The sequence below is a fragment of the Hemibagrus wyckioides genome, linkage group LG10, assembly GCF_019097595.1.
Source record: "Hemibagrus wyckioides isolate EC202008001 linkage group LG10, SWU_Hwy_1.0, whole genome shotgun sequence".
NCBI lineage: Eukaryota > Metazoa > Chordata > Actinopteri > Siluriformes > Bagridae > Hemibagrus > Hemibagrus wyckioides.
Genome location: NC_080719.1, coordinates 7518687 through 7530708, shown reverse-complemented (window position 1 = coordinate 7530708; position 12022 = coordinate 7518687). Strand labels below are relative to the sequence as shown.

The 12022-nt window shown below is 38.4% G+C and overlaps 1 protein-coding gene across 1 annotated transcript; it reads left to right on the top strand.

Moving 5' to 3' along the window:
* The first annotated feature begins 306 nt into the window (after nucleotides 1–306).
* On the top strand, nucleotides 307–8371 carry pycr1b (pyrroline-5-carboxylate reductase 1b). The gene is made up of 8 exons (XM_058401657.1): nucleotides 307–462; nucleotides 2439–2524; nucleotides 2804–2874; nucleotides 3014–3193; nucleotides 4585–4806; nucleotides 5010–5102; nucleotides 6997–7160; nucleotides 7314–8371. Exons 2-8 carry the CDS (start codon nucleotides 2458–2460, stop codon nucleotides 7474–7476), a joined length of 960 nt encoding a protein of 319 aa, XP_058257640.1. The 5' UTR covers nucleotides 307–462; nucleotides 2439–2457; the 3' UTR covers nucleotides 7477–8371.
* The last annotated feature ends 3651 nt before the right edge of the window (nucleotides 8372–12022 follow it).

Here is a 12022-nt window from a genome sequence, read left to right as displayed (position 1 = left end):
TTGTATTAAGTCATTATTAATGTGTGTGTTTATTATTTTTGTATTAAGTCATTATTAATGTGTGTGTTTATTATTTTTGTGTTTGCCATAAAAAAAATCAGTATAATCAGACTATAAAATTTTGTCCATCTTGCACAGCTCTTGTGTTGTCCACGCCACATGGCTGTGAACTTGACCTGTGTTATTTGTCCAAAGCTCCAAATTTGGTGGAGGAAATGATGCAACTGTGCCTCAGTCTCCGAAGGCCCACCCACAGCCCTAGAACTCGCGCTGGATTGGATAAAAGCTGTAAGAATCTCGTCTCTGATTGGTTGCTTCTTTCGCACTGTTTTCTTGGCGCACTGTGTGCAGGAGGAAGCCACGTTGACACAAAAGGAGTGATTTTTATTTTAGTAAACTTCACACCGGGAGCTGTAGAAATATAAGAGTAGAGTTTGCTGTTACAGTCTGACAGGAGTAAAGGTAAGGCATTAATACCGATATACTGTTATAATTTTACGAAGAAACGGTTCCTGACATTCTGATTTCATTCAGATTGCTAATGATGCTAGCTGTAAAAACAGACAGGTGATGATGTTTACAGTTTTCAGCTCTGACACTAAAGTATGTTGTCAGTGTGATCATACATTTCTAAATATCACCATTGTTTACTTTTGTTGAGTGTTTCTGTGTTTTCCTCATTCAGGAACAAACAAACTCGTGTATAGTTTTTTTCTGTAATCATACACTAGTAAAGCGTCTTGTTGGGAAACAGTGTATAAATCCTGCAGTTACATTCGAGCAAACGAGAAAAATATTTTAATCTAAACTCTGGACCATCCTCTAACAATAAATCAAAGCATTCCATTCAGGATAGAGAAATTAAAACGTACACGAATACATGCATGCATACATATACAGAGATCAGCCATAACATTATGACCACAGACAGATGAACTGATTACAAAATCTCCTCATCATGGCACCTGTTAGTGGGTGGGATATATTAGGCAGCAAGTGAACATTTTGTCCTCAAAGCCGATGTGTTAGAAGCAGGAAAAATGGGCAAGGGTAAGGATTTGTGAGCGGGTTCGATGAAGGGCCAAATTGTGATGGCTAGACCACTGGATTAGAGCATCTTCAAAACCGCAGCTCTTGTGGGGTGTTCCCGGTCTGCAGTGGTCAGTATCTATCAAAAGTTTCATGTAAGTCCTTTAAGTCCTGTCAGTATCCTTTAAGTCCTGTGGGGCCCATGGAGGCCCCACCTCGCAACTTACAGGACTTAAAGGATCTGCTGCTAACATCTTGGTGCCAGATACCACAGCACACCTTTAGGGCTCTAGTGGAGTCCATGCCTCGATGGGTCAGGGCTGTTTTGGTAGCAAAAAGGGGGACCAACACAATAATTAGGTCATAATGTTATGCCTGATCGGTGTAAACGTGTGTGTATCTTATTTTAGTTTATACGATTCTTTTTACGATTTTTATTTCTTGCTTCATGGTATAGGCCTTCTTTTAAATAAATATTTATTGTACATTGTGTTTTTTTTTATGCTGAATGAAGGTGAATTAGATGTGTGTGTGTTCAAGTATGTGAATTGTTGACATATGACTGCTGTTGTTATTGACGAACTGTGTGACTGTGTTTAATAAATGCTTCACAGTTTATTAAAATTATTGCCTAAGTGCACACACACTCACCCCTCTACAATTCCAAGAAGTTGAAAGTTAAATGCGGGCGTAGCGCTCAAGAAGGTGAAAAATCATTGTCATTACCTATATTCTAAAATTCTACACCCTAACCCAGAGTGACTTACCCAAGGGCCCATTGGTATATTATTGGAATTATATTGACATAAACTACCATGAAATGACTCATAATACATTATAACTTTTTCTGATACTGATACTGAAACCTTGGGTATGGGTTGATAATGATCCAATATTCTGTTAGCTTACCAAATGAGTCACTTCGTATAAGATGGCCAACTAGCATGACTCAAACTGTTCGAACGCTCCACAGTCATCAACATTCAGTTTCATCCAATTTTATTTGGATAGCGGTTTTAACAGAAGATGTTGTCACAAAGCAGCTTTGCAGAAATCTGTCATTAGCAAACCGCAGGACAGAAGAAAACAGGTGACACCCGATAATGTGATTATAAATCATTACTTTTCTGCATTGCATATTATAAGGTCAGTGTGAGCATCATGGTACATGATACAGGTGAGGCTAACTTGTTTGAACATATCAGTTTAATCGAAGCAAAAAAGTCTGCTCATTCATATATTGTTGGCTTCTGCAGCATCAGTAACGTGAAAGCCAATATCGCAATAATAAACAATTTCTTTGAATCCTGCATAAGTCACTTTCAGCATTCCATGTATGACTGAGATGTAAGCTATAAATAAACGTATTAAGCGACTGAATAACTGAGTGGGTATTTTGTAATCTGCAGGTCTGCCAGAGTAAACAGGATGAGTGTAGGCTTCATTGGAGCGGGTCAGCTGGCCCAAGCCTTGGTGAAGGGCTTCACCGCAGCGGGTAAGATCTCACTGATCACGGTGACTGTGACCTCTACTTTAATTCACTACTCGGAGAACTTCATTTTCTTGTTTATTCCTGACCTTAAATGTCAGGAGTGGGGGTGAAATAACATGCAGGCCTTACTTCTGCTCCACAGACTTGATTTGATTTGAGTTGAGCTCTTCTGTGGTTGCTGTAATCAGTGTTCTGGATGCATGCTCTGCCCCCTCTCCTCTCTCTCTCTCACACACTGTTCTCCTTTTTGTTCCTGTTGTTGCTCCTGGGTATCTCTCTCAGGTGTAATTGCAGTTCACCGGATCACGGCCAGTTCTCCAGATACAGATCTGCCGACAGTGGCCGGGCTTAGGGTCAGTATGTTCTGGCTTCAACAGACCTGTCTGTGTGTGTCCAGTTAGGGGTAATAAAGTGGCTTTCCTATAGACCGTGACTGTTGTTTCTATAAAAGATGTATTAAAAAAAAATTTTTTTCTCTTCTAAATGCGTTAGAAAATGGGTGTGAATTTCACAACCAGCAACAAGGAAACGGTGCATAAGAGCGATGTCCTATTTTTGGCCGTCAAACCTCATATTATTCCTTTCGTCCTGGATGAAATCGGACCTGATATCGAAGACCGGCATCTCATCGTGTCTTGTGCTGCTGGGGTCACCATTGGCTCCATTGAGAAGGTTTGTGATAAGCATAATGAAAATCTTCTCTTCTCAATTATTTGTTTGAAACAGATAACGTTATTTCCACCTATAAAGCCTTAATAAGGAATTTATTTAAGATAAAATAACTGGGGCTTTGTCACCAAAACATGTTTTAAAATCCATTTGATGTCCTCTATATTAAATAAAGGTTTGCTTGATTTGCCGGTTCTACAAAAATATAGAAATAGAAATAGCCTTTATTTGTCACACACATTACAGCACAGTGAAATTCTTTCTTCGCATATCCCATCCTTGGAGGCTGGGGTCAGAGTGCAGGGTCAGCCATACAGCGCCCCAAATATGACTGGAACTCCAAAACACCTTCATAAAGAAATCCAGATTTTTTTGAAAATGCAAAGTAAGTGTCTTCAGCTGGAAAGGAAGTGTTTCCTGGCCTGCAGGTGGAACATTATAGGCTCATGCAATAACACATGATCAATTCGAGTTCCCCTCTTTCTGATTCCTGAAGTGAAAGTTTTAAATAAGTGTCACACAAGTGACAGTTCTGTTTCTGAAATTCATAAATTTACTCTTGTCTGAGAACCGCAACATGATTTGGACTTGTCTTATAAATCACAAAAAGTGCTTTATTTAGGATTCAAGGCTAAAAGCTCTTCTTGGAACTCTACTCGTGGCTCGGATGAAAGCTGTACTGGATTTTGGCTCTGGGCCCGACTTTGAGCCTCACTCAGGACTCTGGGCTCAGATTGTTTGTATTTATAGACCACCTTTAATAGTGAACTTTGCAGATAAACAGTTTGATGATGAGCCACATATCATCTTCAAGACTAATTTTGAATCAATTACTGTTTTTTATTTTTTTAAATTATGTACAGTGGCACATTAAAAAGGTTAAGACCTGATTTTTACCCTCTGATTTTTACACTCTGTAGCTGTATGAACTTACTACTGCTGCTGTTCTTTTGGCTGCGCCCTGTTTGGGGTCACCACAGCGGGTCATCTGGTCTGCATTTATTGATTTGGCACAGGTTTTACACCGGATGCCCTTCCTGACCCAACCCTCCCATTTTTATCGGGGCTTGGGAGCGGTACTGAACGTTAACTCTTCAGTTGCTGAGTTAGCTCCCTGCCCGGGAATCGAACCCGGGCCACGGCAATGAGAGTACACTTTGTGATTATTCTCTCTACACAAATTGCTCTTTGCAGGCGTGTGTTGGTTTCACAATTGATTGTTATCCTGAGTAGACATAGATTTTTTTTTAAGCATGCATGTAGATTTGCTGCAGGCATCAGACTGGGGTTTTTTCGTTTTTCTGTTTGAAACATGATTGCTTTTTTTATTGTCCTGTAATAGTCTGAGCAGTAATGAACATCTAATTAAATCTAACCTCTCTCTCTCTGTACAGAAACTGCTGCAGTACCGCACTGACCCTAAGGTGATCCGCTGCATGACTAACACCCCAGTGGTGGTGCGCGAGGGGGCTACGGTATATGCCACCGGTACACATGCTGAAGTGGAGGACGGGAGGCTCCTAGAGCAGCTGATGGCCAGTGTGGGATTCTGTACAGAGGTGGAGGAGGATCTGATTGACGCTGTTACAGGACTCAGTGGCAGTGGACCAGCTTACGTGAGTGGCTTTTGGGTGCTTGGAAATGATGATGCTTGCTGTTCGCACGCTGATTAAACATATTCTTTCTATTCAAAAGGTGCACTATTTGCTGAATTATTGAGTCCAGTTAACCTGTGATGAGGAGATTTTAATCTAGCACAATTCTGAAATGACGAGTCAGCAGTTGCCGAGGTGTTCATTGCTTATATTTGTGTGCCCAGGCTTTCACGGCTCTCGATGCTCTGGCTGATGGTGGTGTGAAGATGGGTCTACCCAGGAGGCTGGCTGTGAGACTGGGAGCACAGGCGCTGCTTGTATGTTGTGCTTTTATACACAGATTCTCATGTCAGACAGCATCTTGCTCCACTGGTTTAGTTCCTGTGATAATATTGAGCTAGTTTATTAGGTACATCTCTCTTATTTCATTTTAGCTGGTAAACCTTCCATATGGGTCCATAGTTTGCATATTTAGTGGCTGAAACTGACTTAGTTGACTCATTTAGGGAAGGTTAAAGGTCTTGCGCAAGGGCGCTACCCTGATTTCAGTTCGCGTCCTTCCGTTCACAAGCGCAAAACCTTAACCACTGAACCACCACTTGCCCACAGTAGCACCACTGATTCAGTACTGTTTGGATGCTTGTTCATTTTCAGTACAGTAGTAACACTGACACGGTGGTGTTTGTGGTGTTGCTACGAGCGTATCACACTTAGCAAATTTGCGTAACATTTTAAAACTCTATTAATTTTGTGCGGTTTTTGTTTCTTTCTAGTTTTACCTTGTATGTATAATTGTACACGTTGTAGTTTGCTTTCTTTCCGTTTCAGTGAATTTTCACTCCTCTAGTCTCGTCTCTAATCCTACTATAGGTCAAACATTAGCCAGATTCTTACAGTAAAATGCTACAGAGACTAAAGTATGATAAATGTATATGTATTAATGGGGAAATATGAGCACTTGCACAATCTGCAATGACTCTCCTCTTAACTGTACAGGAGGCTGCAGCTGAGATCATTAGCTTGAATCATCACTTTTAATGATTCTCAGCGCTAGTTATGAAAACTCCCAGCCGTTTAATATCCACAGATCATTATTTTTATACAATTCTCTTACCAAACATTTAAATTTTAAAGAACCTGTGCATCTGATTATTCGTAAAAATTATGTTTAAACGTCAGAACGGGGAGGAAAAAATGTGATCTCTGTGACTTTGAGCGTAGCATTATTAGTGGGCTGGTGTGAACGTTTCAGAAACTGCTGAACACCTGAGATTTTCAAATGCAGCAGTTTACAGAGGATGGTGCAAAAAAACAGCCACTAAGCAGCAGTTCTGTGGCCTTGTTGATGAGAGAGGTCAGTGGAGAAAATGGCAGACAGGTTTGAGCCGCAGTAGCTCAAATAACTGTTTACAACCGTGATGAACAGAAAAGCAACTCGCTATATTTTGAACCTATCAAGCAAAACAGGAATCTGAGGCTACAGTGGGACAAATTTGTCCAGATTGGTAACCTGAATACTGGAAGATTGGTCATTTTCCAGTCTGTATATACACTATATTTTGCCAAAGGTTTTGGGACACCCCTCTAAATCATTGAATTCATGGGTCGGTCTTGGCCCCTTAGATCCAGTGAAAAGGAACTCTTAATGCTTCATCATACCAAGACATTTTGGACAATTTCATGCTCCCAACTTTGTGGGAACAGTTTGGGCATGACCCCTTCCTGTTCCAACATGACTGCACACCAGTGCACAAAGCAAGGTCCATAAAGACATTTGGTGTGGAGGAACTTCACAGATTCCTGTGAACCTGAACCTGATAGAACACCTTTGGGATGGTCTTCAGACCTTCTCCTCAAACATCAGTTCCTGACCTCACAAATGCGCTTCTAGAGGAATGGTCAAAAATCCCCATGAACACACTTCTAAACCTTCCCAGAAGAGTTGAAGCTGTTATGGCTCCATATTACATTCATTTGCATGTAAAGACAGATGTTCCAAAACTTTTGGCAACATAATGTGAGTAGAGATTGGACATGTTGGTAAGCCTAAAATAAAAACAAACATTTTCTAGTGGAACCAGATGTTTTGGACAATGCACCTTTGTATTATTATACATTAAATATCATAAACAGTTTGCTGGTATGGTTAGTATAAGAACTGTATCCTGCATCTGATCAACACGTCTCGTGTATTTTTTTTTCCGATTTCAGGGTGCTGCAAAAATGCTTCTGGATTCAGAGCAGCATCCAGGCCAGTTGAAGGACAATGTGTGCTCACCAGGGGGCGCCACCATCCACGCCCTGCACTTCCTGGAGAGCGGTGGCTTCCGGAGTCTTCTCATCAATGCTGTGGAGGCTTCGTGTATCAGGACCAAGTACCTCCACCCTGTCTTTTGTCTTCTGCAACTATGTCTTAGTTTTGGATTGATGGACAGATGTATCAGAGATGACGTGTAATTGTGGACTCCTCCATCTTCTCTCTCTCTCTCTCTCTCTCTCTCTCTCTCTCTTTTTTTTTTTCTTTCCAGAGAACTGCAGTCTCTCGCTGATCAAGAGAAAATCTCTCCTGCTGCTATTAAGAAGACTACGCTGGACAAGGTGTTGCAGCAGCCTGGTGTCTCTCCTAACACAGTGGGAACCAAGAGCAGAGTCAACATGTTTAACAACAGGAGCGGAATTAAGAAAGTCTAAGGAATGTTACACACGGGCGCGCACACACACACACACACACACACACACACACACACACATTTTTACTTCATTCGCTCCTGCAGACAGATGTTACTCCAGCTATTTTTGATCAATTTTGAGCAGAGTAGTTCGGCATACCTGGACACACACACACACTCTCATACAGACTGAAATGAACAGAAGTGCATTTCCAGCATGCTGTCTATCGCCTCATGCCTCCCTGCAGCAGCAGACAGTTCGATCGCTCTCTTGGGAGTAGCATCAGGAGTTACAGGCAGCAGATGCTACATGACGTTATACTTTTTTTTTTTCCTTTACTATCTCCCTGTCCCTGTCTACGCAAATCAACAGTGATATCAAAATTTTTTGTCAGCTATGTATTTGTAATTTTTCAATATTTGCACCCCAAAACTAAATCACTGTAAGTAACGTCATTCTTTTCTTAGTGCTCTACTTTAGCGCATAATAATTTTATATATATATATATATATATATATAAAAATTTATTTGTGCTGCATGGTGAATCACTGTAGTGACTCACCACGCCTACCCTTCAGGATTCGAGAGTCGTAAAGACCTTTTGAATTTCTTCATCTGTAGAAGGAAGTGAAGGTGCAAAAGTCATATGTGGTCTTTCTTTGTGCAATGTCTTGTCTGCTCTCTTGTCTTTTGTTAAAGCCCTTTATAAAGCATTGAATCAAAGTACAAAAATAAGAAGCGGATTCACTTCTTACTTTGGAAACATACTTGCTTTATGTGCGAATTTACCTTTGAAATGAAAAGAAGAAATCTAGTCATGTTTTATATCATAAGGAGTTCCAGTATGTTGTAATGAATGAAACCGCTCCAGCTTCCTGAGTGCTTGAATTAAAAGCTGCTGATTCTAATAAAGAAACTCTTCTTTTTTTTTTTTTTGCTGACCGAAGAGGGGGGAAAAAAATCATTTTGACTTGAGAGGACATCACGGACCAAATGAGTTTCAGATAAGGAAGAATTTCCATTTATTTGTTCCCTGTGTGTAATTATAGCAAGGGGATAGTATGCATAATTAATGGTTCGGTAATTGAATTAACTGGAAACCTTTCCCTGAAGTCCATTAGTCAACCTTACAGGACTCCTTTAATAACCTGTGTGCTCTATCATTTATTTGCAGTTCCAAGCACAAATCTTAATGTCTGTAAGATCAAAAACTATACAGACTACGATTCGCTGCTTTTTTTCCCTCCGTAGTCTCAACACCATATGTCTTCACCTCCTTAGCACTTGGAGTTCAGATTGCATCACTTTAAATTTAACCCTGTTAGGAAACAACACCATGTTGTAGACATTCAGCTGATCATACGATATTAGATTTTGAACAGATTGCACTGGAGGATTGTTTTGGAGTTTCAGTCTGGCACAATAAAAGCTTTGCCTTGTGATTAATGAAAATTAAGCAGTAGTGAGTTTTAAATTGCAGTGCATCGTTTTTTCCATGAGTTCCAGATTAAATATTCAGTGGGATTTCCATGAAATTTTGTAATCGTATCCGGGAACATGATATTATTTACCTGGTCCATCTAAATGCGTGGTCTGTAGATGTGAATAAGCTTTTGTTTGCTGTTTTTAAGTCCTGCCTTCTCAGTTCTTTTTTAATGCGCCTTTAAGCTGATGCAAGTGGACGAGTCACTAATAAGTTCCTGAGAAATTGGGAAATGGCTTTTATTGCATTTTAGTGCTTCAAAATGCCTTTTATCGCATTTATATATTTTTTTATGAACAATGTTTTTCCCCCCAATGGCAAAATTATATGTATATTAAAGCTAAGAGTTAAGCCTCTTGTTTAGGTCTGGGCCCAGGTCTGGGATTTGAATTCACTTCTTTTATGCAGCTAAAGTCGACAGAAAAACCACGATTACAATAAACTGTTCTTATTCCATTGCTTTCCTATCAATTTATTCTTCATAAGAACAATATACATTTGAACACAACAGCAACTGCAAAGCTAATGATTTTAACGTTACTGATTAGTAGGTCAATCTTTCATCAGGTCATGTTGATCTGGAGTGGATCTCAGGAACACCCGGATGGGACACTTATTCATGCTTGATCATACCTAGGGTCAGTCGATCGTAAATCTGTCCACCTAAGCACAAGTTTTGAGTGCTGGGAGGAAACACATGGGTCATAGTAAAGCTTCACTGAGAAACTGTTGCATGTTCTGTTTCCGTCTCTATACCTCATCAGACACCAAGTGCTGAATGTAGACACTCTGATGATCCTAGATATTACAACACATGTGACACACAGTCAGACATTTTACTGCCACAAGCTGATCCTTCTGCAAGGGGGCAAACTAGCTTTGAGGTCATTATATGGGGTGATTTTGTGCTGGATGTGTCATCAGCCAACTACTTTTCTACTCCTGATAGCCATCTGAGTACCCTTTCTATGTCCTAGATAGCATCCCTGCCTACCATAATGCTACTTCCAAGAATGAAGGTATGTGTGTGACACAACACAATTCAATGTATTTTTGAGATCTGTAAATAAAATTCTCCGTTTCTTTATCTTCTCAATTGGGTTAGGAAATGTTTGAACATGTTCAGCTACACTATGAAACCAGTTCTTTAAATAGCATGCTTGGAATCCTTTTTATCAGGCTGGGAAAAAAAACTGAGTAATATCTTCTGTTACATACACATCATTGCATCATTTCAGCATCAAACTGCAAAAAAAAAAAAAAAAAAAATGCTATGAATGCTTGTAATACAGGCATTGCAAGAAAAACTGTCATCATTGTGCATCTGAAACAATGTTGTGCAAGTGAGCCACAAGCCTCCTTTTTCCTTCCTTGCTGCATTTTTACAGTAAAGCACAATTTACAGGATTGCATAATAGGATTTTATTCCGTCTGACACACACACACCACATTTTGTGCGTTTCCCTATAAGTTTGCCATTTGACTTTTAACAAAATGTCATTTGTATATCACATGTTAAAGGAGGACACTACGGGTGAATAGAATCATCTGGAAGTTAAGATAGATTAGATTAGATAAATTAGATTTGATCTAATTACATTAGACTTTTTATTAATTTTTTTGTATTAAATGTATTTTGCATGTATTTAAAAGTAAATTTGCATTGCTGAATACATTTTAGCATTTAAAAAAAAAATTCTCTCAAGAGAAATGAAGATCAGAAATAAGGAGACAGTTTGTTGGAAAATAATTTGTTTACAGTTTAACCAACCAATTTTATATATATATGATTTTTATTTTTTATTATATATAATACATAATATAATATTATATATAAAATATTATATAGATAAGTTTTTTTTTAATTCTCTCAAGAGAAATGAAGATCAGAAATAAGAAGACAGTTTGTTAGAAAATAATTTGTTTACTGTTTTACTGTTTTATTATTTATTTATTATAATTATTACATACACAATTTTTTATTTTTATTATATACTATATATATATATATATATATATATATATATATATATATATATATATATATATATATATATATATATATGTGTGTGTGTGTGTATATATATATATATATATATATATATATATATATATATATATATATATATATACATTTATTTCTTTAACCATAAAAAAACATTTTTTTAACCATAAAATTGCATTTTTTAATGCAATTCTGACCATTATCAATGAATTACTTCTATAATGTCTGTCTAAACATTTCTAAATATTTCTAAATATTTCAAGTAATGTGTCAGATTTCACGCAGGTTATCTATGAACTGATTTATAGTAAAACATACAAATAATATAAATATAAAAATACCCAAAAATCACAATGTGAGTTTCTACTTTCTAAGGTTTAAAAAGAAATCTATTGTGTATATCATAATGACATAAAAAGCTTCTCAGGTGTGAGAACAAAAACAGTGACACAAAAAAAAACACTTTTGTGTCGAGAATTCTATGACGACAGCTGAATATGACAAGTTATACATGTATTATCTAATCTATCTCTTGAGCCTTATTTTTTCTATGTTGCATTTTACTTTGCAAAAAAACCCTCACAGGATTGCGTAACGGAACTGTATTGCACCATTTATACATTTCCCTTTAACACCATAGATATTAGTTGTTTACCAAGATAGAAGTTATGGCTCATGTTACATCCGAGAAAAACACATTTTGCACCTACTGATATATCACCTCACTGAATGCCTGGATTCTCTGTGTGTGTTGCTAGAGTATGAAATTTCCTCTTTGGTGAAGAAGGTGTGCTGCTACTTCACTGGTACTGGTAGTACCCGAGACAGCCAGAAGTCTTGTCTATTTATAGAACAGAATTTTGTATAGATTTTTTTCTGACCGGCTGACATGGAGAGAAGGCACGATTCGTCGCCTGGAGAGACAGGCTGCCTGTTTTAGAACTCCACCGTCAGCGTCATTTGCAACGGGACACCTTGGGGATGACCCACATGTCAGACTGCACACTGAACAAACCATGAACCAACAGCACAATTTTTGGAAAGAGGAGGCACTTTGGAACATCAGTGGGTGTGAACAA

What these genes read in the sequence shown, in the direction of transcription:
- pycr1b (XM_058401657.1), top strand. Translation starts at nt 2,458, where the DNA reads ATGAGTGTAGGCTTCATTGGAGCGGGTCAGCTGGCCCAAGCCTTGGTG. An exon ending in GAAGGGCTTCACCGCAGCGG is followed by an intron (nt 2,525 to 2,803) that starts GTAAGATCTCAC and finishes TATCTCTCTCAG; the next exon opens with GTGTAATTGCAGTTCACCGG. An exon ending in GCTTCGTGTATCAGGACCAA is followed by an intron (nt 7,161 to 7,313) that starts GTACCTCCACCC and finishes TTTTCTTTCCAG; the next exon opens with AGAACTGCAGTCTCTCGCTG.